The sequence below is a fragment of the Pezoporus wallicus genome, unplaced genomic scaffold, assembly GCF_028554395.1.
Source record: "Pezoporus wallicus isolate ANWC-B61680 ecotype Strahan unplaced genomic scaffold, APGP_CSIRO_Pwel_v1 contig_14781, whole genome shotgun sequence".
Lineage (NCBI taxonomy): Eukaryota > Metazoa > Chordata > Aves > Psittaciformes > Psittacidae > Pezoporus > Pezoporus wallicus.
This window is the reverse complement of record NW_026640950.1, coordinates 37,802-64,074: the sequence shown is the minus strand read 5'-3', so window position 1 is coordinate 64,074 and position 26,273 is coordinate 37,802. Positions and strand designations below refer to the sequence as shown.

The window sequence follows — 26,273 nt, the reverse complement described above, 5'->3', positions numbered from 1 at the left end:
CCAATCACCGGGCGCGCGTAGACAGCTCAGCCAATCCCTGTGGCGGTGGGCGTGGCCCGCCGCGGGGTCAGACCGGGAGTGAAGGCGCTTCGCTGCTCCTTCCTCTCTGCCTGCCGCTCCGCTGCCGGCTGGGACTGCTCACTGCGGGATCCTTCCGCGCCTAAACGGTGCTGTCGGCACGGCTCCGTGCTCCTCCGCCTGCTCGCTGCCTTCCAGCGAGGGATTATTTCCCGCGGTAGTGGCGGCGGCGGGGCGGCTCCATCGCGGCGGATGGAGGCAGCCGGCGCCCGGCTGGGAGAAGGAGCCGCCCCGTAAGGGAGGAAGGACGCGGGAGCGTAGAGGCCTGCTCGGTGCTGCCGGGCCCTACCGGGCAGGGACCCCTCGGCCAGGCCGCGCCTCTAGCGCTCGGGCCTGCGCCGCCGGCGGCGGCCTCCCTCGGCGGGGCCCGGCCCGGCCCTGCCCGCAGCCGGGGGCTGCCCCCCGCGCTCCTCGCCGCCGGGCCCCCTTGTCCCCCGGGGGCCGGGCTTGTCGGGGGGGCGGGAGCGCGGAGGGGGACGCTTAGGGGGTGTCGGGGCGCCGGGCTTACGGGCCCCTCTCGGTGCGCTGCCACCCGCTCTCTCCTCCGCGACCCCCAGCAGGGTGTGCGCCCTCCGGGCCGGGGGAAGGCGGAGCACCATGGTGGAGAAGCGGTGCCCGCGGCTGCAGCGGGACGGCGTGTACCGCTGGTTCTCCGAGCTGCCGTCTCCGCAGCGCGTGGAGTTCCTGTGCGGCCTCCTGGACCTGTGCATCCCGCTGGAGCTGCGCTTCCTAGGCGCCTGCCTGGAGGACCTGGCCCGCAAGGACTACCACTCGCTGCGTGACTCCGAAATCAAGGCCAACAACCCCGCAGACCTGGGGAGCCTCACTAACCTGACCGACGAGGTGGTACGCAGCAAACTGTTGGTGTCTCTCGCCCTGCTCGGGTCTGCACACCGAGAAGCGGCCGGGGTCCTCTTCCGTACCCTCACCCACATCGATTCGGTCATCAACAACTATGGGCTACAACTCAACGAGGGCCGCACAGGGGATGAGTTCCTGTTGCTCTTTACAATGGCATCCAACCATCCTGCTTTCAGCTTCCACCAGAAACAGGTCCTGAGGCAAGAGCTCACCCAGATCCAGAATATCATGGCCAGCACCAGCAAGAATCCAAGCACCTCTACCCTCAACACCATGGCAACCTATCCTGGCTGCCATAAGGTGGGTATCCTGCTTTTGCACACCATGGTGGTACTGCTGCAGGGCACTGGGTTGTGTCTTAAGCTCTGGTTTTAAACCTTTCTTTTAGTACAGGCATTCTAGTGATAAATGGCAGCCTGAAAGACTGGTGGTGATCACTTGGTTGGTTGATGATGGGGGTGAATAACTGAGGGCAAAAAGAGGGATTCATGGACTTCTTGTGGGTTGTGGCATTCAGGTGGGGAGAAGTTCGCAAGCTGATCAACAGGCAGCAGTGTAAACCTTAACTGGTTGCTTTTGGCAGTACCTGTGCTGAGGGGACAGTCCTGCCAGTTGTGTGGAAGACTAGTGATTTAGTATGGGAAGCAAACATGCAGGTTTGGAAACAAGCATCTGTTTAAAAGTTTCCCTGGAATAAGTTGGAAAGGAGGATCAGCTGAAGTAGCTGTCCAGTGGCAAAGGCATCTTGGTGTGTCTGGGTTTTCTTCAAACAATTGTGATGGCAAACGTTCTCAGTTTCTGATTCTAAAAGAAGTGTGGTGGTTGCCTCGGAATCTTCTGAGTATTGATCTTGGTGTCACTGGTTCACTGTTATTAAATTGCTATTTGTTCATTCAGCTGCCAGCAATTAAAGTAGGCAGTAACATTTTAAGATGTGCTGTTAATTATTACATATGTTACTGAGTGCTTAAGTACTCTTGGCCTGCTGCAACTTAGGGAGTCAGACTGTCTTTTTTGACTGAATTTAACCTGCTTTAAAGTTCAAGCTAAGTGCTAGCTAGGTGGACGCATGTGATCAGTTAACAGGCTGTAGCTTTTGAGGGTGTATGGTCTCAGTCAGCAAATAACTGTGTTACCCTTTTATTGGGAAAGATGGTGTATATCTAACGGCTATGAAAATCCCTGTGTTGGAGTAGGATCCTAAATAAAGCTTTTTCTGAGGGCTCAGTACAGATTGTGTTGAGTGTTTGTTTCCAGACTGAGAGAGCAATCTATGCTCAGTCTTCCCCTGAATACAAATTTCCTTCCAGTTTTGTTTGAACACTGCTGCTTCAATTGTAAAATTTAGGTGAGTATTATTAAACTTCGTATGTCTCCTGATCTTCCCTTCGCATGTCTTTAAACAGTGCTTTTTCCTGACATTTTAAGGGGAAAGAACAAGGTATGGGATTGCCCTTCTTTTTAAACCTGTATGCGAATAAAACATGGAATGAAAGATTTCATGCAGTGTGTGGAAGGGTATAATTAAAACCAGAAAAAGCTTCCTTTCAGATGCTTAACTACTTGCAACTTCCTTTATTCAAAAGATGCATGGACCTAGGCTTGAAAGGGAAGACTGTAAATCAGATACAAGTTTTCCCAAAATAAGGTGAGTAAAAAAAGATAAAGTTCTGTGGGCAGGAACTTTTTTTTAGAGTATGCTTTCAAAGCTTCACAATAGCCCACAGTTTATGTAGCTGAAAAACTCTTCCACTATTTATGTCAATCTAAGATGGACGGAGAATCCATTCTGGCATTTTTTTGTGCCAGCATAAGGCAATAGGACAGTCAGTTGATGTTTTTTTATTCTTCTGCACTCATTGAAGGGTTGGCTCTTTGAAAATACTTTTTTTTTCTTTTTTTTTTTATTTTTTAAGTAATAAGTGTTGAATACTGGCTTCCAAGTACAGGATAGTTGGAGGGAACAAAAAGATGACTTTGCTTTCATGGTCTCTTGAATATGTATTTTCTTTGAACAGGTTTCCTTTAAGATGGTTGAATATTTTCAGTGTTGATAGCTGGGTAATTTTGCTACTTTGAGAGTAAGCAGTTGGCTTAAAACAGGAGTTGGATGAAGCAAGTGGAAAAAACAATGTCTTTCTCCATTCAGCCCAGTTTAAATATGCACAAATAAATTCCAACACTGTGCACTTCGATCTTGCGATGTTATGTTGTGACAATACTTGTGCTGTAACATCACTTAAAAAAACAACAGTACAGATGTCAAGAGAAAGTGAGCGGCAGTGGGCTGCTGCCTGCCAAGAGTCCCGTGCTCTTCATCTTCTTCAGAACTGGAAGAGAATTTCTTCCTCAGTGCCAGCACTTTCTCATCACTGCTGTTGCTTTACTACAGCTGGAGCTATGTAGAGCTGGTCCTTGAAGTCAGTGCTGCGCGTTAAACTGTGTGAATGCTGCTCTTCTGTTCTCAAGTGTAAACCTCTTTGAGCTCATCTTTAAAAAAATGAGCTGCAGAAATGGCCACCATTTGAGGTCCTGAGAAACTTTGGGAAGCTGGAATGGCGTGGATGTGTAACGGCATGCAAATAGGGAGCTCTTTGTGAACAGGGCTAGTTATCCCTCAGAGTTTCTCTTGTGCCAAGTGTGGGAATGGGGACTAACACTTATGTGACCACAGTTTCTTCTGTATAACTAGAGGTCCGTTACAGTTTCTGATGACTTACATTTAACTTGTTTATTCAGGGAATTGAAACAAAAAAAGTTGAACAGTGTTCTTGTTCTCTTTGCAGAAACAAATGGAAATGTGCTCCTCCTTAGTCCTATTAAAGTATGACCCAACTTGATCTTAGCTACAACTTTTTTCCAAAGGATTGGAGCTTGCAGTCCTCTTTCCATCTCCTGTCTCTTTCACATTTTGCAGTGAAATGTCTCGAAATTGTGAAGAGACTGAACAGTTGATAGAAAATTACTGCAAACATTTCATGAGCCTTTAAGTTACTTTGCCTCACTAACCAGCTTTATCTACCCCAAACAACTGCTTTTTGCTGTTCTCTTTTACTGTCTGCTGCAATTGCTGACCACAAGAAGGCTCGAAAGAGCTGCCCATATATTTTTGCTGTAATTTGTGCTTTTCAGAATCATTCTTGGAATATATGAATCTTAACAGGAAAAGGTGGCTGTGGCTGGCTTTACGTAGGTCAGTAATTATTAGATTCATGGTTTCTACTTGATAGTACAAAATAAACATTTTTTCCTTGCCCTAAGTAATGAGAAGTCTGCCCTCTCTATAGCAGACTATGGCTTTAGTCTTTGCAAAGAAGTTAATTTCTGCCCCCTTGTCGTCTGTTTTCTTCTTGTATCTTCTTATAGTATCAGTGCTTGCAGGACTTGAATTGTAAATTCTTCAAACCTTTTGGCTGTAGGCATGAAATCTGAGGTGGTAGTATGGTTTTTAAAGACTGAAACAGTGCAAATTGTCTTTAAATGCAGCCCAATCGTATGTCTGAGGTCTTTAAAAACTTTTGTTCCTGAGATTAACAGTAATAGGCTTTTTTTTTTTTTTTTTAACTGGAAATGATGCAGCTGAGTTTTCAGGCTAATTTTACACCTGAAGATGCCTATTCGGGTGTCTTATACCTTTGCCACAAAGGAGATGGAATGGTTTTCTGGCCAGCCATCTGAAGGCTCATTTCTTTGCTGTAGTGCTTAGAACTGCAAATTCTCCTGTTTTCCTAGAGGAGGGAGGGGCTGGAAGCTTCAGGGCACACGAAAACCAGTAGTCAAATGTCTCCTGTTGTGCATGTATATATGCAGGCGCTTTGACAGGCAAACTGCCACTGCTGAATCTGTGACCAGCAGAAAAGGGAGAAATGTGTCAAAGCTGTCTCCTAACATCTTGAACCACCCATTCAGACTTCTGTTGTGCGTGCCTTGTGACAACAAACATCTGACTTTGCTATAGGTGAAAACTTAATCACTCGGGACATAACTCCCAGAACTAAAGGAAAAGTTATTAATGAATCTGTCACTTTGTATTTCTTGGACTTGCTTTCATCTGCTGAGGTCATTCTGTAAAAACAAGGAAATAAGATAATGCTTTGGTTGCTTACTTAGCTGTGCAAGCCAGCTATGGCAGGAGCTCCTCAGTGGAATTAGTGCCATGATCTGGTTGAGGCTTCAGCTGCAGAACTGGGGTCATAAATAGTAAGTCTGACTATAGTTTGTTTGCAGCTCAAAGGAAATAAGAGTCAGTGACACTGTAGTTATGTGGCTGTTTCAGGTTGCTATCTTATGAATGGGAAAAAGGGTTCTTGCCGAGTCAGTTTCCAAATACTGCACCAACATCTATTTCAAGTTTCTAGCATAAGATGCTATTTTTTGGTTCTGTTAATTCAATAGGATCATCCAAACTTTCAAAATAACTGAAGACTGTATATTGGGAGTGGTGCAGAGCTGATGTTCTGAGAGGTCCATTTCAAATAACTGCACCTTTCTGCACTGTTTACCTCAGGTGATTGAAGTTACATACTCCATCTTCAGAAATATTCTGATTTTTATTTCATCTGTGGAGTGATGAGTTGGAGAAAAGCCCTATTACTTGTTGGGTTGAATTGAAACTGAGCCCTTACGGCCTCATGGAGTCAGCAATCTAACTATTCAGTGATCTATGCCAGCTGCCATTATGGCTTTTTTGCTATCTTTGTGCGGATAGAATAAATAAGAGAAACCTAATTTTCAGCCTCCTTACCCACTGAACGTGTTTCATAGCTTTAGATTTCATAGCTTTGGTACATTACCATGCTAATAGCAGTTAGCTAGGATTAGAGGTGTTTACTCACTGATATCAGTAGTTGCTATCTCAGGAATTATCTCATTTTCAAAAACATACAAACCTCACCTCAGGAGCTGTAGGGGCAGGTTTTGCAGCTTCCCGCTGTGGACGTGTGCCAGTCTTTGCATGTCCTTTTGGTATTCTAGGTACTTGAGGCAACACTGTTTACATGCACCTCTTCATGTTCCAGTTCAGAAATGTGAGGTTTCCAGTTCTGGCTCACTACTTACTGATACTCTCGTTTAAAAGTTTTTGTGACTCTGATAAAATGACTTGAGTCTCAAACCTGCTGTATTTTCAGAAATGAGCTTGGCATACAAAGGAGTCCTTGGAAGACAATGGTGTCATGTAGTAACAATATTAATTGCCACCGAATTCACTTTGCCTGATCGTTGAGTTTAAGAACCTAAATTAATTTGCTTGGGAAATAGACTTTGCATCCAGACATCAAGGCCAGTTCGGCCAAAAAATCTGTGTTGAGCTAATAATGTTGCTGTTTTTTCTGTGAACTGTTTTCCCATATTTTTGTGCAGGCTGAATCAAGTTTTTGTTTCAAGAGTACATTTCACCTAAGTTTTTTAATTGGCTCTTTTTAAATTTTCTCCTGCTAATTACCTTGTAACTGTTAGTTGTCACTTAAGCAACACTGAAGTTGCTTATCTCTCCTTAGAAGGCCTTTTATCTCTCCTGGAATTAAAAGGCCTCTTGTAAGGTGTTGGGTGTTTTGAACTGTACCATACTTGAAACTGTTTTAATTGAAGCTGTAAAAGCTCTGTGGAGATCCTGCTTGGAAAAGCAGGGGCCAGCAGTAATTAACCACACCTAACAAGCATTCCAGTGTCCAACTTCAAAGGTACTGAACAGCATCCTTTTTTGGCAGTATTTAGCCATTTGCTTTAGTGTTAGGGTAGAGCTCTGGTTCTTCTATGGACTTCTCAGTGCTTCAGTATCTGTGTTATTTTGCCCTTGAGTGCTCTGTAAAGGGATGACTACAGTCGTCTTCTGTATTCAAATACTGCAGTGACCATTTTACTTCTCGCTCTTGAGTGCTTTTTTCTCCTCCTCCAGAAAAAAACAAAAGAGGCAAATATGGGAATGTTGTTCCTAAGAGTATAGATAAGCATTTCTATGACTCTGTTTCTATGAATCTACAGAAATGCTATATCTAATTTGTCTTTTGAAATGAGAACCATTGTCATGCTTAAACTAGAATTTGACTTTACTCTTGAGCAAAAGAATTGGAGCAAGTAAAATTGAACTTGTTCTCTGTTTATATTTGAAGTGGGTATTAAATATAGCAAAGAGATGCTGATATGGTTCAGATACATATTTCTTTGCATGGCTTTTGTAATGAGCAAACATCAAAATTCCTTGCTCTTGCCTCATGCTAAAATAGAATTTTTGCTTTGGTTCCATTGGTGTAATTATCCGACAGTAAGCATTGGAAGGGATCTACTTTTTAATTGGGTGTTCTGGCCAATAATGGGCTTCAGGATATTTGTAAATAGCTGAAGCGATCCAGAAATAATAAGATCAATTACTTAAGAGTAAGATCTCAATTTGAATTAAAGACCTGCCAAGTCATGGTGTAAATAGTGAAAGTGAACATTTTTCATGCATATTATGAATTATTTTCCAGTGTTGCCTTTTTTCCACCACGGTAGTTTTATTACACTCAAGCCATTACTTAAGTGGTTATTGGAGGGGAGGGAGGAGGAAGGAGAAATCCAATTCAGTGGATTTGTGTCTTGTCAGATAACATCTGCCAACCTTGTTAATTGGTGAATTCTTGCAGAAGAGGCTGGAGTGGCAATGAACCATTCTACCAGGGAAAAGCTTGTGGAGTCATTGCTTGGTTTATACTTCAAGTTTTAGAATTGCTTCTTTGACTGGCCTTTTACCTCCCAAATGTAAACACTGGCCCAGTGGAAGCGATTTCCCACCCATATATTGGCAATAGAAGTAGGCTAGCTCCAAAGTCAACATAATATTAATGTTTTAAAGGCAGATATCATTAAGGGATGGAGGCTTGTAGAATGGGTAGGAAGGACCATGCTACTTTTTGAATTCTCATGGTAAGTGTAAGGTGATCTCTTCCCTGCTAGTGGCTATGCTTTTAGGCTTTTACCTTTTGGTGGCATTCAGGTGAAGAAACAGGGACATGTTCGTACATCAATGCTGGGATAGAGAGCAGTAGTACCTCTTTCAAGGTCTAGTTAAGCAGTTATCTGTTTTGATTCTGAAGTACCTTTCATGATTGCTTTGTAAAATATAGATTTGATTTCTTTTTGTTTGTTTGGAGGGAAAACAAAAATATTTCTTGCCATCTGTCCTTTTTTATTATTAAATATGCCTGATGCACCAGAAATCTAGAATGGAAGTGCCTTGAATTAATTATGTTGAGTGAACTGGTTGCATTTGCAGCTTCTCTGTGTAGTAAATTGTAGAGGATCAGGTATGTGAAAGAGGCGGTTGTTTTGTAGCTTATTTGTATTAATGCTTGTGGGTGTTTTTTGTTGCCTTCTATAATTTTTCCCTTTAGAGTTCAAACCTTTCACTCGATACAGCTTTTCAGCAGGAAATCTCATGAATTGTGCCTGTTTGGCATCTCCTGTGGTTAACTGTTGGAGACTGTGTAGTGGTGGCAGCAAACATTGCATTAGTTTAACATTAAAGAATTCTGAAACTTCTTTGCAGAGCACAGCTTCACTTGTTCGTGGCGAGTGCACAGACTAGTGTTGTCAGGTACGTTCAAGGGTTTCATTTGATTGTCTTGAATGACAAATGCACAGCACAACATAATTAGTCCAGTTACTCTGTGGTAGGTTTATGTTCCTAATATTGCCAAAGTATTTGCAATTATTTAAGCAAAGGATTTTAGGTGTAAATTAGTCTATAAATTACAACTCACTTTTTTGGTCCATCTGTTCTGCTGAATTTATAATGGAGCCTTGGAGCAGGTGTGTGATTGTCCCATGGCATTTAAGTACTGTATGCCTCATTTCATCCCAGTAATAGTCTCACAGGACAATAGCATGTGATCTATTACCCCATTTCACTGTGAACTACCTATTCACCCTTTGTGTTCAGAGATGGATACCTTTTTACCAGCTTCCCATGTGAGAAACATGGGCACACCTGACTTGATTGACCTAGTGCTTACATCTTTTTTGGTAGACCTAGCTCTTGGAACTGCATGAATTTCTAGCACAAGCCAGACACTTTCAGTTGTATTTACGTCCTTGTCTAACAAAGAAAATAGACATGTAAATTTAACTGTTGAGTAGTGTTGAGGACTTCAGTAGGTATGTGAAAAGTTGGTTGTGTTTGTGTGACTATTCCTTAAACATCCTTGTAGAAGAGCCCAGATCTTCAAAATGAGTGTTTGCATATAGAAGTAACTGCAGAACTGGTGCTTGAGGCTATGGTTTCACAAGCAGCTGGGCAGACTAATGGCTTGTTGCTTTGAAGAGGAAGACGGTTGCTCAGTTTTGGTCCTCTTGGTTTTGTAGTCTCAGTAGGTTTTGAGTTTCAGGTCCTTGCACTGGTTGTTTCTGGCTCAGACTTAGCCTACTGAACAATCTCATGCCCCCACAGAGTGACATCTGAGTGTCAGCAATGCTCTTCTTTCCCAGATAATTTGGGAACCTGAGTTACATCTCTCCATTGGGAAATAGCAGCTTATCTGCCTCAGCATGCCAGGGCTGTATTCTTGCCACCAAGCTTCTGCTGGAGCATTTTTGCGAACAGGATTGCTCCACGTTAAAGACCTTGGTGTTGACCTTAAAATAAGCTGCTGTAAATACTCATTAATATGAAAATGACAGGAGCAAAGTTGATTCCAACCCCCCCCACCCCAGACTTCAGTGCTCCAAGCCCTGAATGCACTCTTACATGTTACCTGCATCACCCTCAAGCTTGGAGGTCAGTTTATGATTATGAAAAACCTTATTTAATGGAGGCTTCCAAAGCAAATATTGTCAGAAGCATTTATCATTGGGACTTCCCCAGTGTATCACTGGGAAAACTAAGTTTTCTGAAAACTAAGTTTTCCTGTGTGAGCAGTGTAATGTGCAGGACCTAAATTGCATACCTAACTAGGAATAGAAATCATATTTTATTCACTCAGATCCTGTATCTGAGGTTGCATGCATACTGTAGGTAGTAAGCTATGTTGATTTTTAATATTGGCTCCACTTCAAACTAAGTCAGTGAATACTTTGCTATTAAACCATGCATTTTCTGTGTTCTGCTTAGTTATTTTTAAAAGGAACATGTAATTGTTGTTTTGGTAAAATTCTTACCACATGAAATTTGACTTCTCTCAGTCCTGTTATTTTTATGAAAGACTCTGCTATACTAAATGTCAGGGATTGTCCCTGAGGAGCCAAGCTAACAGGTACTGAATCTGGCTTCACAGGTTTACTGTTTTCCATTGCCTTCCACTGTCTTGGACAGTGGCGGACCCTTTTCAGGTAGCAGTGGCTGAAGGAGAGCCTGTTGAAGTAACTGCTTCTGGTTTTGTTGTGCAGTTAATGTCTTTGTTTTCTGTGTACTTTTTGATGGATCATGGGGGTTTACAGAGATTTCTAGAACTTTCTTTTTTTTATTTCCTCTCCCAAGGTGATCTATGCCTGTTAATGTATCTCTGGTGCTAAGGAAAAAAAGAAAAAAATCACTGCCGAAAAAATAATACAATTGTTTGCTGGCAGGTAGAAAGGAGAAAATGTGATAATGGCTAAAATTCTAGCAGTGGCTTCTGGCACATTGACTCAGGGGTTGATGACAAACAGGTCAAAGCAATTGTTCCACTTCCTTGCTGACTCCTGGGTGTGAAGGGCTTCAGGGTGTCATTCTGTGATCCTTTAGTCTAACCCTTGTTGGGAAGGATGTGCTTTTCAGTTCTGGTACTGATTTTATTATTATGGAGAATGACGCACAGAAGAGTTCAGGCTGAGCCTTTGTCTCTAGATAGTTGTCCTGGGTTCAGCAGTAGCAGTCATTTTTCTCCTTCTCAGTGGCTGGTGCAGTGCTATGGTTATGACTTTCAGCCTGGGAACAGCACTGATAACACCATTGTTGCTCAGTAATGTTTAGTCCGACCAAGGACTTTGTGAGTCTCATGCTCTGCCAGGGAGAAGGAGAGGCCAGGAGGAAGCAGAGACAGGACACCTGACCCAGACTAGCCAAAGGGGTATTCCATACCACAGCACGTCATGCCCATGATGTAGAACTGGGATCAGATACCTGGAAGGGCTAGATCACTGCTCAGGTCGGGCTGGGTATCGGTCGGCGGGTGGTATCGTATTCTCTCCCCTTGTTATTTCCCTTATCATTATTATTATTGGTGGTAGCAGTAGTGGTTTGTGTTACACCTCAGTTACTGGACTTCTCTTATCTCGACCCGTGGGAGGTACATTCTTTCGATTCTCCTCCTCATCCCTCCAGGAGTGGAGGGAGGAAAGGGGGGGCAGTGAGCGAGGACTGTGTGGTTGATTTATGACTGAGCTTAAACTAGGACAGTAGTGATGAATTTTCTTTGTTATTTTTGGTTATGACTAGTACTTTAACTTGAAATTCAAGAGACAGTCTACGTTTTAATCTGGACAATCAGCAGTTCATCTGTGAGCCAGATGCTTTGCTATGGAGGGAGTAGACATCATTAAGAATTGCATAAAAATAGTTTAAGAAACTCTTCTGCACCCATTTGAGTGGTACATCTTCTAGAGTTGTTGAAGAAGCCACTCATGTTAAAACAATTTATAGATAATCTTAGTGAAACTATGGCTAGGTGGAACAGAGGGCTTTTCTTCTCCCTGGCCCTCTACAAAGTGCTGTGCTCATGGCAATATTAGGTATAGTGAATAATATTTCTATTCCTTTAACTCTCTGAGGTTGCTGTTGTATTTGATCAGTCTTCATGGAGTGTTTCTGCTGATGTTCTCAAATAATTTCAGTTGAAAGATCCAAAGTCTTCTGTTCAGATATCTGATGCTGTACCCTCTTAGAACTTGAATGATTAAGGAGTTTTTCTGCACTTACAAATTGTCACTCCTGTGGTTTTATGATCTATAGCCTGTGCCCTTCTGGTTTGTGTGGCCAGCTTATCCGCCTTTACGGTGGACTCTTACTGGTTTAGAAGATAAGCCTTTAACAGTTCCTGAACAGCAGATCCTTACTCTTTAGTATCATCTTGGCTTTCTTGAGAGATGTTACAGACCCTAAAAGACTTAAAACAGTTTACATACGATTTCTCAGAATCTTTATCTCCCTGGAATACCTTGTTCTTTATTCAGAATCTAGTGACTGCTTACTAGTAGCTGTGCTGAGCCCAGTTTATGGGATTACAGTAATGTTCAGATACGGCGAACGTTCCTCCCAGAATTGGTAGGACACTGACTTTCTACAGCTGAATTCACACAAATCCTTTCTGGGCATCTCTCTACTGTCAAGCTTTTGCTAATATTTCTCCCACCTCTCCTAGGAGAGTATCATCTGCAGTTCATGGCTCATGGGTTATTGTTCCTCTGGTTTGATTGGCCTAAAATTGAAATAGAAAAAGAAAAGCTGTTACTATTTTGGAAATAAAACTTAGGTTTGCAAAACATTTTTCATCATTTTACTTTTCCTAAGCAAATCCAAACCTTTGCAGTATTGGTATGTTTAAGTCAGTGGAAAAAAAATATTTCAAATTTGGAATGAAAGCTTCAAGCAGTCAGATTCACTGGTTATAACCCCATTCAGCTCACTAACAAAGTGCTCCATTTGGAACTAATCAGAGCTTTGTGATTTTTCTAGGCCAGTTTGAAACTGCTTTCCTTTGATGTGTGGCTGAATCAGACAGTATTTGAGCTCAGTCATTCAAGACATATGGGCTAAATTAATCTTTACCAAATATATAAAAAATTAAGTCTTTACAGAAAGAACTGTATGTTATGTATAAACGAGATGCAAACTTCAAACTGCACGTGATGCTTATAGTAAGGATGATGGAGAGAAGGGAATACGAGATAAGAAGCAATATGTTGTAACAAACTGCTTGCTTAGAGGTTTTTCTGAAGCCATGTGGCTATGTTCTTACTCAGTTTCATGTAAGTGTTTGTATTTGCTGACTGTTCTGAATATTTAGAACCTGGTTGTTATGGATAACATAGTCTTGCTTGAATCTAATTTTCTAGCTTGCTGTGTTACTTGCTTGCTCTTATGACATCTCCCATGGCCAGGAGAATGGTGGTGTCAATGCTCAGTCTGCTGGAACTTCCTCTCAGCAGCAGTCCATTAGAGTGAGTGTTTAATCAGCTCCAGAAGAGAGCTGTGGGATAAGCTTGGGTAAAGGCTGACTCTGGCAAGGAGACTTAAGCTATTCTTCACCCTCTGCCCCCCCCCCGATTGATGTTTAATGGCTGGTCTTCCTTATGGAAAAGCTTGGTATTAAGGTTTTGTTACTGCTGGAAAGCTGTGCTGAAGAACCATACAAGTAAACTTTATTTTTTGATCAAAAAGTAGACTTAACAGTGTTGACAAGGAAAGCAGGTACTTGTAATCCTGCTGTCTTCTGACACTCGCCTGTCCTTCAAATTGATTTCTTTGCATGTATAAGCTTTCTTATGGATGTCAAGTATACCAGGCCTCTCACTTGGGCTACTGCTTTAAACTGCATATAAATCTATAAACGTCAGTCTTAAAATGGAGCTTACAATAGGTAATTTTAGAGTAAGGATGTGCTATTTTTGACTTGCATTGTGTATTCTGGCTGATGTCGATGTTTAAGGCTAATGGTAGGGTGAACAAAGTATTGTTTTAAGCTTAAATTGTTCTAAGTCACACCAGTCTCACGTAAACAGGGTCTGAGAGAGCCTTTTTCCTTCCAGGGACCTTTAGTCACTGGTATTGGTTACCGTGAATAAAGGATAGCTTCTCGTGATGTGGAGACACAGGTTTTCTCCTGTGATTTGTGAAAGGCTGAAATCAATGCTAAATTCTCATTACAGCTCTCCATACCAGGATTTTTCATTGATTTAAAATGTGTGAATTGAAATTCAAGTGATGCATTAGTATGAGTGCTTTTGTTAGTCTTAACTACCTCTTTAGAGCACGCTTTCCTCTTTAAGAGATTTGAACCCTTGTGTTCAGTGCTGCTAATGTAACTGTTCATCCACTCCTGCTTCTCATTACCTAGAAAACCAGAGTAATTGCCTTGCTTATGAGGCAGGCATTGAATGTTATGCTACAAGTAATAGATGTGTTTTTGTTGCTACATAACTTTGAATGCTCTTGTGGACAGCAGCTTGTGGGCAGTGCTCAGTTCTGCCTCTTCTAATGACTTCTGTTTTTTTAATGCAGCTTTAATGGTGAAAGTAAGTGTTGTTGTGCTAAATGCAGTTTAGAAGGTAGGTGAAGGCCATGAGGTCTATTTTGATGATGCAGCTTTCTGTTTGGACATTTTTACTGTGCTATTTTTCATTGAAATACCATCACGATAGCAAGCTTTTAAAAGGCAAAGACAATTTTTATTTTTATTTATTTTTTTCCCACTAAATTGAAATACATTTTTGTATTCTGCGTGGAAATACTTTGAAATGCCCAAAACAAGGAATTCTTTCACCACTTCCCTTTGGCTGGTGGCTTGGGAAGACAAATGCCATCACTCTGATCATCCTCTGGTTCCTTCTTATCCCTCAGCTTTCTATGCTGAGCATGATGCCATAGGGTATGGAATATCCCTTGCATTCAGCTGTCCTGGCTGTGTCCCTTTCCAACCCCTTGTGCACCCCCAGCCTGCTCACTGCTGGGGTGAGAACCAGAAAAGGCTATGTCTAAGCACTGCTCAGCACTAACTAAAACATCCCTGTATTACCAACACTGTTTACAGCACAAATCCAAAACACAGCCCCATACCAGCTACGATGAAGGAAACTAACTTTATCCCAGCCACAAACAGCACGTAGATGTAACAAAAATGGGATTCGTTTTCTTCTTGAAGAGTTTAAGAACTGCAGTGTGGAGAGGTTAAGGATCTTGCAATATCTCTACAATTGACTGCTGTGTGACTATTGTTTAACAAAGAATTAAACATTAAGTAGCTTTGTAGATTAGCCAAAATAATCTAGATTTGTGAATAGCTGCTGACTGAAACAACTCCCCTGAGCTGTTACTTGTAGAATATCAGTAGTAACACCCCTTGGTTCTAGAAGAGGCAAACTTCTGACTGCCGTCAGAGTGGTTCTGCTCACTCTGGAGGAAGGTGTGATGTTTGCACATTCCCTCAGTTTATTTTATTGGATTTTTGTGTCTTTCCAGGTCACGCCAAGGCCCGAGACCCCCATCAACAGTGTCAGCAACAGTCTGGAAAATGTACTACATACATCAACACATTCCATTGAGGAGTCATTACCCAAGAGGCCTTCGGGGAAACACTCCAAAGGTGTGTCCTTTTCTACATGCACACTTCCAATGGGGGAACAAAGTCATGTATCTTGGTGGCAACTGGTGTTATTTCAATTGTGATTGGAGACTGGAGTTTTGCTTCTGAGCAAAGGAAGCCACAGAAGGGGTCTTGTAGTAAGGCTATCAGTGAAAAATGGTCATCAGGAGACAAGTATGTTTATTTTTCTGTTGCAGAAATAAGCAAGAGCATTCCTTATAAGTTGAAATACCAGCTTAGCTCTCATGGACTATTGTATTCTCAGAGTGACTATCTCTTGACACTCCACCTCTCATTCTTATAGTAGCAGGTTATTTCTTGGATGAAACATATGGTGTGTTGCTTTACTGGGGAGAGAGGAGAAGGCATTTGAAGCAGCAGTTAGGCTTCTACTTCCACCTCTCTCTTAGTTCCAGAATGTGTAAGTGAGAAGCTGGGGGAAGAGGAGTGGAAGACAGGAGAGAAAACTTGCACCTTTTTCCTACTCAGTGTGCACCCTGAATGCTGTTACAAAATAAGGCTTTATTTTTGCAATGCTGACCTGGCTAAAAGCTGGGCTTAGCAAATTAGCATTAACAAGTACGCGTTCCATTTCCACACTCCAGGCTATGATTACAAATATTAAAATGTTGAGGTGAAAATGTGACTAATAGTAATTTTTTTTTTCAATGCATATGAAAAGCACTGTTAAGTGAGGAAAGCCTTTGAACTGTGAGCTGCTGTTTGTAGTAGCAAATAGCTACTTTTTGTGGTATTAATAAAAATATTCTCTATGGCAGAGCTAATGTAGGGGAAATGCACCATCCCATTAGCAGCACTAGTATATAGCCTTTAAATGTAACTAAAAAATATTGCCATGGACCATATAATTTTTGTTTTTTAATTTGGAGTTTATTTTTATTTGGAGTTGGTCTCTGCCACTGGCTTTCTGCATCACTTTGCAAATATAGTTTAATGCCACATAAATGGTGCTGAAGAATTTCAAAGCACATCTTCACTCAGAGGAGCTGGTGCGGATCGGAAAGGGTTACATATCCCAAGAAAATGTTCTTAGCTTGCCTGGACCAGGCCTCCTTTTCTGTGACACACTCAACTAGAATCCCAGAAGCTGCAAGCAGCAATAATATTTTATAGCAGAATAGTGCTGTAAGTAGCTATTTCTCCAGCTGTAAAAACCATCAGGGTAGAAGAAAATGCACCACTAAGCAGAAGCATGGCTAAGGTTTGTGGCTTTCTTCTGATTAAAAATAGGACAGGGTTCAACACTGTTTTCATTTGTACTCAGTGATTGCTATTCCAGTACCATATATGCCAAGATTAGTCATGGAGCACTGTGAAAATTAATTAGGTTTTCCTCTGATCTGTTTTTCTTTTATAGAATATCTCCTTAGTTTTCAGAGAATGTAGCTTTTTAATTTATAGATTGCCTTAGAGATAGTCGGAAAAGGAGTCATGAAACAAATACAATTTTCTTACTAACTGATAACTATGCTATCTGATTCACAGCAGGAAAGATTGTGTCGAGTTCTCCTTGATGTACAATGTGTCTGGTAGGGAGTTCTGCCTCTTCGGGTTGGAGTAACACTGAAGATTATTTGCCAGCCTGGAGCCACCATTGCTCACTTAAATTTCTGATTCTCATAGCAAACAGACATCTTTTAATTTGGCAGGACCCACAGACTTTTTAACCTAGAGCATATGAAATTGTCGTGCGAGTATAGGATGGACAGGTTGCATGACCACTTGTGTAATTCTTGTGTTGGTATTTTCTAGTGAGCCTTGTTTCAGAGAGCTTGAGAGGACAGGATTGCTTCTCACGGGCAGAAAGTAGTGAGCTGCCTAGGTCAGTCGTTCCACTTTTGGCAGAGTACTGGAATTGAAAGTGTCTCAGTTAAAAAGGCTGTAGCTGAAACAGAAGAAAAATGAGCAAGTTCATGAAAGGTGCAGTATCCGTTGTACTTAGATGGATTAGAGACAGTTTGTATTAATCCAGTGACTGGTTTTAATCCTGATTTGCAGAAATGTTAGTAATTTAACATACTCTGTACGTGGTTGAACGGAGAATGGCTTTGTAGTAAGCTTGGACCTGAAAGCTATCAGTGGCTGTACCTCTCCTAAACCACACTTAGAATCTAGCTTTTAGTATAAAAGATTTCTAGTTTGTATATTGAAGACAGATGAGAAGAGTGGAGTATATTGCTGAATACTCCTGTACTAACTGTGGTGAGAGTCTGTACGCAGTTCTGTTTGCATCAGGTGGTTAATTGGAAACATTCATGCACGCTTCATGTAGAGACTTGTCAAATACATAACTTCTGAACAATTTCACCATCCTACCTGCACAGAATATTGCTGCCTTGGGAAACGAATTTATACGATGAGTGTCCCTGAGAAGCCTTTATTTCAGAGGCCCAGCTAACTGTGGGAACAGTGTCAGGCACTGGGCTCCTGGATCCATACTGTAATGCCCAAGTTGTTGGGAGTGGTGACCAGCTGGGGGCAATCATATGGTTATTTAGCAAAATTCATCGATTTTTATACTGGTCCTTCAGTCTTAGTTAAAACCCCCTCTCTTTTCTGCGTGTGTCGGTGCTAAAGCAAGGCAAACCAGATGGACATTTCTGCAAAGTAAAAGTTATGACACTAGGCACATCATGTAGCTGTTAACGTAAGCACTTCGGATATCTGCCCTTTATCTGGACTTTAATTTGTAAAATAAAGTTAAAAATTTGTCCTATCCAGTTTAGAAAAATTGTGGATGGGTATTGACATAGAAGGATGTGAACCTCTTTTGGACTCTAGTAGCTGTAATATGCATTATGAGTTGTGCTTTTTACTGATCTCTCTTGGTGATTGAGGGTTGTTCAAACCTGTTCCCACAGATGTGGAAGTCAGTTGAAGGTAACTTCAGGAAGTGGAGGCTTTCCCTATTCTCAGTGACTGGCTGTTGTGCTTGTAAGCTGCACACAAGCAGAGGTTTTAAGATACTGACATCTCACAGGTCAAGGAAAACATAGGTAAATACAGACTGTTGTGATAACCGTAATTCCAGGCATGATACGTCGCTGTATCTTCGTGGTTTTTTCCACTGTTTCTAGAATCTAGCCAGGTTTTAACTACGGCTTTAACACTGATCTGAACAAAACAGTTAAATTCAGATGAGGGTTGGGCATCTTTTGCATACTGTGTGAGCTGAGTATTTTTCTATCTTTCTTGTCATGCCCTAGACTTTTTCCTACAATACTACAAAAGTTGAACCAGTGCAAACATAGCTGCAGGTGTCCAAAACTGGAATCTACATTTCTGACATGAAGATAAGATTTCATGCTTGCAAATGCTTGCCTGATAGGCGCATACTTTAGCAACAGTGCAGCTGCATAGTAATGGTCCCTTCTGTAGGCAGGTTTGTGTTTCCCAGCACAATAGCAACAAAGTCAGCAAACTTATTGCAGGTATTCTGATTCTGGTTGTCTGAAACTAAGGATTTTACCTTGCATTTTATGGAGAGCTACCTCAGACCTTTTCCTGGTTTCTGACCTGGGTGGTTAAAGAAGGTCACTGGTTAAAAATATAATACTCACTAGCAACTTATGTTTTGTGGGCAATCCTGTGTTGGTAGCTAAGGGAAATGGAATTACCATGTCAAAGTCCAGAAGGAGCTATCAGACCTAGGGGAAGTCCCACTCACAGAGCTAATCTGTAACAAGCCTATTGATGTAGAGTTGTTCTGATCTTGTGTGGCAGTTCCCAAAAGGGAGTAGTTGTGTGCCAAAGCTGAATGAAAAATTCAGCTTATTTTGTATTTTAAAATACAAAAGTGATAGGAATTTCCTCTCCACCAGAGATGTTATTAATTATTCCTACTGTGTGGTTCCAAGCAGAATGATTTGGCTGATAGGTGAAGATCACTGTAGGCAAATACTACTCTGTGCATGTGACATATTTTAGCAATGTATGAAATATGCTCAGTGGTCACAGCATATTTTCCAAAAGCACAGTGGAATAAAGAATATTAGACCAGATGCTGAAGTGCAGAACAAAAGAATGTTTATAATAAAGGCAGTGTAAGTCGCAAAACATCACCATGCAGTCTTCATACTGTAATTTCTCATAATACTGAGTAAAATTTTGATTTGTCACAGCCTCTGTTTTAAATTTTCTGCAGTGGAAGTTCTGTGCTGGTATTTATAAGATGCTCATTGCTGCTATGAGGCTTTGCAGGTGGCACTTACCACTGGTTTCCTCCATAAAGCAGTCTGGAAGATGGTTTGCTTGACTGAGCAAGTCCCATTTTGTGCAAAGTGACAAAAAAATCCCCTATTCTTGTCTTTCCTGTATATTTATCTTGCCTTTCCGCTGTTGCCACACAAAACCTCAAAATTGTTTCCCAGCCAGTCTGATTTCAAATGAAGCAACTGTTGAAATGTGATCCTTATATAGTGAAGCTGAATCACAATCCTTGCAACACATGCATCTAATGATAGACACAGACTGCTTTCTGTGGACAGAGAGGAGTAAAGATGTAAAATGGGTGCAGCAGGCTTTATTCTACAATCTGTACTCTATTTTGGTACTCCTGCTGAGCACAGTAAAACTTCTTCCTTAATTGAAGGTCCTGTTAGCCCACATACAGGTTTCTGGAAAGCTTCAACAGTGTGCCAGGCTAGAATAAATACACAGAATAGCACATGACTTACTGGACAAAGGCTGCTGCAGTTTGTGGGCATGAGGAAAAACAATCTTGAGAGAAAATACAGTAGTGTATTGATATAATTTTGAGTTAATACTAAATGGTAAAATGTATTCTTGTTTGCAGCAACCCTCTTGACCTCAGGTAGGGTACGAGTTGCAGGTAGGTTAAACTGATTGTTATGTGCAGCAAGCTTTGGTATCTGAACTTGCATTACAGTAGTCAGTTGAAATGTGTGGTGTATTCTATCCAGAACTTCTAACCACTGTTTTTGCTACCTGATTTATTTTCCTTGGCAAAATGTATTTGTATGGTCTTGCACCTTTGTCTGTCTCCCACTCCCTTGTCTCATTCTTTGTCCACAAGAAACCAGACTGCAAGAGCTCTCAGCTGCCACTGCTAGTGGCAACCAACGGTCTTTTTCTCCTGAAATACTGCCCACCTGTAGGCAGGGAGAAAACAGGAGGAAAAAAGCTCTGAAATCCTTATGGTTCAGGGTCCAGACTTTACAGTACCTTGTTCTGCATCAGTTGTGTAGCAGGATTATTCTATTTTTAAGCATATACATCATCTCTAATAATATTGGGTCAGCTACTGTTAGGGTAGGGCTTAAAGAAATATTTGGGCTATGATAATCCTTCAGGAAAAAAGTCTCCCTCTGCCAACTGTATGTAATTTTTTTTTAGCTGTTTATATATGTCTTCATTCATCTTATCTCTGAAGTAGAGCTTGGACTTTAAACTTCAGCAGTGTAGGTTGTTAGATCACATAAAAGGCATTGCGTTCCCGACTTACTGTCTCTAACATAGTGGTCTTATGAGTATCAAGTGTTTAGAGTTAATTCTAGCAATCAAATCCAAGGATTAGTGTACTTTAAAAAAAGTTGTTTTCATGTTGCATGTTTTCCCCTCTGCTAGAAGATTATTGTGTATAAAGTGGTATCTTGAAGCCTCTATGTTGCATAAATACATTGAAGCATGTATGTTGCATAAAGACCAGGATGCAGCTTGGTCTGCTGGTGTTGGAGTTCAGTTAAGGTTGCAGGCCTACTCTGGCAGCAAGGACAATACTCAGGAGTTGTTCAATATGGTTTAGAAAAAAACAAAAGCATTGCATTTCATCCGAAGTCTTTACTGATTGTGCAGTTGTACAATGTGCTTATGTAGGCAGGCACTGGAGCCCATTTTCTGCCTCCAAGTCAGACACTAGGTTAAGTAGCTCACCCTTGGGCTGTGTCAGAGCTGGGAGAAGAGTTCCACACTCCTGGGGCTGTACTTGGACTCTGGCAAATTTGTGTTGTTAACTGTTAATAAGTTAGCTTTTGTACTCTCAAGATGTTGGAGTTGGTTTGGGTTTGTCTCCTTTGTTACCACCTTTTCCACATAGCAAGACTGGTAATGTCAGATCAGGGATTGCTATGACAAGATGCAAAGGGGGAGGAGGCCAGAGTGTACAGACTCTTGTAACCGAATGAAAACAAAGGTTCTGATCTGCCTACTCATGCAGTAATTGTCATAACCTTTTTGTGCAAATAGTCCAAGGTGCTCCTTACTGAAGTTTTGAAGTCATGGCCTAGATTCCTTCACAGCCCTTTCTGGTTCACCAGCACTCTACATGAGGACTATAAGGTCTACCCCTTGGCCAAGAGCTGCAGTTGACTTCAGTGGAAGGTTGACCTCAGGTCTACCCCGTGGCCAAGAGCTGCAGTGTTGACTTCAGTGGAAAGTCATTGTATGTGTGGTTACCAGTGTTTTCAGTTCAAGTTCGTAAGACTTCACTAAAGCACGCTTCTTGTAAGCAGTTTTGTTTTGTATATACTGTATGCCTTGTTCACATACTCATACAATGTTTATATCAAGCATATGCTTAAGGGCATTATCTTGAAGCTGTTGAGTGCCTCTTTTTGGGCTTCTTGCTTGTTTTGCCTCAGTAAAGGTGGTGGAATCACTCTGCTTGGGCAGCTCTGTCTGTCCCTACCTTATTAGCTGTTGAGCCTGTTGGTTAAATTAATCCAAATTTGACAGAGGCATTTGGAGTTATTTACAGTAGTGTCTGAATAGAAGAGACTCATTCATGCTTCAGTCAGGAGGAGAGGTGAGAACAGTTCAGCCCTTATCCTGTTTTGTCTGCCCAGACACTCATTGTTTTTTCTGGACTAGAAGCAACATGTGCTGATTGTTGCCCAGTTGGCAGTTCAAGAGAGTCCTGTGCAAATCACTGTAGGGGATGCAAGACTGAACTGGCATCCTGAGGAAGTAAGTGGGTGTGCAAGAGAGGCAGGTGACTTGCAATGGTGTGGGTGCCTGGGGAAGGAAAGTAGCTAGTTATGAGTGTATGTTTAGGGAATATGTGGAAAATTTAAGGTAGATCTGGTAAATACGGAAAGTAGTGTTGTAGGTCTGTTGTAGGTGATGAAGGACTAGAGTCTCTGCAGAGGAGGAGACATACAGCATAGGTCCCTGGAAATTAAGGCTTCATTTTGCTCCTTTCTTATTCATCTTGCTTTTATTTATTCTTATATGAAGATTCAGTCCAAATTTGTGTACTGGGCAATATGTTTTTGTTATTAAACAGTAGAAAATTACCAGCTTTCTGCTAAAGTAAGGTTTGTCAATGAAGCGCTTGATTCTGAGTACTGTGAAGCCTGTTCAATTTGGCTTTACTGGGAGTTGGATGATATTTCTGTTTATAATGAATTAGAATCAAGCTACTCTGAAAAAAAAAAAAAACAACCCAAAATTCTAAGAATAGTATGCTGGTAAATTCAGCCATGCCAAGGGGTTTGCCTCACTGTAATGCATTCCTTGGGCAGATTCCTGATCTTAGTTGTCAATATCTAATGTGAGACTATAAACTCATATTTAACACTATTTTCATGGCTCTTTAGAAGCACAGGAGGCAACACTGAGGCATGTACATTCCTAGAAGGACCTTCTTATATTGGCAGTTCATGTTTATGAAGTCCTGGAAGTGTCTACAGTGGCACATCAGTTGCTAATGCAGATGAAATTAAGAGCCATTACATCAATAGCTATGGAAGCAATAGCATGACCTTCTGCCAGTAATGAAAACAACATAAGCAACTTGAGCTTTTAATTAAAATTGCATTTAATGAGCAAACCCAGCTTTTCTCAGATCTTTAGGTAATGGCTTAATGCAGCGCATCTGCTGGGAAAAAAATGTGGCAGAGTCAGAATAAAATGAGTGTGAAAACTTCACCTGGTGGAACTAATGCTTAAACCTACTTTAATACTGAAAATCCTTTCTAAAGGCAGGGGGTGGGGAGAGGAAATGTGAAATCTAGAAACTTATTGAAGGATAAAGACATGTCAGGCAGCACTTCAAAAAAAGTGATGTTGAACACTAGCTGCTGATTCTTGGCTCTTGGCAATTCCTGCTGCAACCTGATGGCAAGTATCTCTCACTAGTGGTGAACATTTCTTGTGTCTACTGCTTGAAGATTCAGGGTTGTGTGGAATGTTCAGAAATGCTCAGCTGTTCATTGCATCTCTTTAGAACCTAACACCCCTTAACATCTGGAAGTGTCTGTTTTGAAATAATCCCTTTCACTGCCATGTTAAACAGAGGGATACAGGAATTTAAAATAAGTGGCTTGCTTTTCCTTACAGACTGAATTGGACCAAAAAATCACTTTTAAGAGGAAAATAAGTGATTTACATGTGTTCCTGGAAAACCATCATCTCCTTGCCCATTTTTTTTTTACATGGTGTACTTTTACATTTGTACTAATGACACAAAGGCAATTTTCTTGTGTATGGCATGCTTCATAAGCTTTTATAGCTGGTTAGTTGTTATCTGGTAGATGTTCCTTCCCTTCCCGTATCAGTTTGCTGTTAAATCTCCTGTTTTCCAGAACCTATTTTTCATTTTTACATACCTTTAAATTTAGAATGTTTTTTTTTTTCCAAAATGTGCCTCTCTGAGGGCGATAGGCTTAAAGTAAAGCAATTCTTCAGTAGCTGGAGTTTTTATAGGTGGCTGCGTATGTAAGTTAGAAATGTTTACATTCCTCCCAGATATTTTTCGTGTCCATCTGAAAGTTCATGAGAACTTAAAGTAAGTCTTGGTTTTTGTGCTTGACTTTTGATGTCAAAATCAGGATTAGAATTCTGACACTGGGGCTTTTCTCTGCAGGCATGGGAGGCTGTTTTCAAAAGAATCAGAGTACAGCATAGAGGACTTGAGATAACTTTAGAGAAATTGGTGATATTTGGACCTGGAAACAATAAATTGTGGTTTCACGTAGGGTAGTAAATCACAGGATTGAGATTAATTCTCCTTAGTACTGAGCACTGTCATGACAGACTGATCTGGTTTGGAAATGAGGAGGTGGGTGGAGAGGAGGAATGAGAATATGTCACCAAAAAAGAGGTTACTTTACCAGCAATTTTCTTTCCCTACTACTACAGCAAGTATTTCTTTACTCTGCTTCCATTCTTTCTTATCTGGAAGTGACCTTATTTAGTAAAGGACAAGGCTTTATTTCCATGATTTCTTATGTTCAGTATCTGGCACAAAGGAACAGATGGACTGCAAAGAAGAAACAATGAATGTAATAATACTTATGCTAGTGGGAGACCTTTGCAGACTCATGAGTCTTACTGCAGGGCATGCAGCTAAAGGGGAGGACATTTTAATCAGTGTTCTCCTGCATTTTAACTACCAGCTGCTGCCAGCCTGCACTCACAGGTCAGAAGACAATGGTTGACTTTATTATTCGCTGTGCCAGAGCTTCAGATTCTTGTTCTAGATATGGCTTTGCTTGAGATTTACTGTAGCATCTTATATATGTATCCATCAAGCTGGGATAGTTGTTGCTTCACATCAGGGCTGTCTTAATGTTTGTATAGCTCTGTGAGGAAAAGCTCAGTTTTGTGTCAAAGTGTTTGGGATTTTTCCATTTGGTGGACAGAAAGGCTCTTTGGTCAATCCTTGTGGACAGAGGCAAGTTCCTCTCCTTTGTTTTGCTTACATAGATACTATTTCTTAAATTATATGTGCCTTCACTAACCTGTATCTCTTTTGCTAACAGCCAGACAAGAAAATGGTGCTATTAACATTGGGTTCATTATAAATACAATCAAAATGAAGCTGAAAAGTCAAAGCAGCAAAATTCTGTGTATTAATTCGGTTTTATTTGGGGTTGTTTAAAGAAAGTTGGATTCTTCCATCTCATGCAGGCTTCACGTGGTTTTCATAAACTGCATCTGTTGAAAAATGCCGGAGCAGAGCCAGATACTGAGACCTGGATTAAGAGATTTGGCAGCTGAATGGTAGTGAAAGGATCTATGTATTTTCGGTTGATGCTAAGAAGTAAATAGAGACTAAAATCTCATTTGTGGATTGCAGGTAGTGGAAACTGGGAGCAGTTTAAGGGTTTGTGCTGCCCCAAACCTGTGTGGAGTGGGGTATCTTGTACTTTCCTTAAGTATTTGATGCTGGTGCCATCAGATGCACTCCTGCAAGGGAGGAGCAGTGGCTCTGATCCATATGGTGTATACTGTGTGCCACACAGGTAGAGGACAAGACAAATAGTCAGCTTTGATGGTGTTGAGGTGCTTGGTCAGGTTTTATTTCTAATTTAATTTTCTCTTGCTCTTTTATGCTGGAAAGTCATAGGCTGCAATCATGCAACACAGTGGTCTTGATTAAAATTATTGTTTATTTTTAGGTGCACAAAAATGCTAAACTAAAAGGTTAATGTTTCGTTTGCTTTCTGATGTTCTTTTACTTCCCTGGGAAAGAAATCAGTGAACTTGCTGTGGTGCATTACTTCACTGTCTGGAGTGGATGCATTTCATCAGTGTATGGTGTGGATGCTATTTTTAACGGTAACTTGAAGGGGTAGCCCTGCTAAAATTACATCATTAATACACACAGCTGAAAGGAAACGGCATAAAACACAACTGTGCCTTAGATTATCTCTATTGTGTTTTCCACTTCTGTGGATGTATGAATTCGTATCATGCAAGCAGAGATACAGTTGGACACCACCTGTTTATTTGCAAAGGGTTCAGACTTCGTTTGGTCATGTGGAAATGTGTAATAACCAAACTTCGTCTGCAAAAACGATAGGTATGAAATAAGTGTTAGTGGCTTGGGAAGCTCAAAGTTTGTGTTCCTTCTTGTCCCCGTTACTAAATAGTTCAGGGATTTGATGGATCTCCTACTATTGCAAAAGATGGTGGGGAGCAAGGGTGTTAAACCCTAGTTTTGCCAGAAGTATGTTTTGCCTCATTCTGTACTGCTTGCTGAAGAACCTAGAGCCAAGTATAGTCAAAGCTTTAAAACTGAGATTTTTAGTGGATGAGGTTTTGTTTTGTTTCTTTTTCTTTCCTTCAGTTTCTGGGCACTCGCACTGCCTTGGCAAA

The 26,273-nt window shown here is 41.3% G+C and overlaps 1 protein-coding gene across 1 annotated transcript in view; it reads left to right on the top strand.

Moving 5' to 3' along the window:
* Window positions 1-527: 527 nt before the first annotated feature.
* The window catches only part of LOC130605672 (zinc finger CCHC domain-containing protein 14-like), a 51,017-nt gene continuing 25,271 nt past the window's right edge, over window positions 528-26,273 (top strand). The window contains exons 1-2 of the mRNA XM_057421357.1: window positions 528-1,239; window positions 15,068-15,191. Of these exons, the coding sequence (XP_057277340.1) occupies window positions 676-1,239; window positions 15,068-15,191 (688 nt within the window). The 5' untranslated portion in view covers window positions 528-675. The remainder of the gene's footprint in view (window positions 1,240-15,067; window positions 15,192-26,273) is intronic.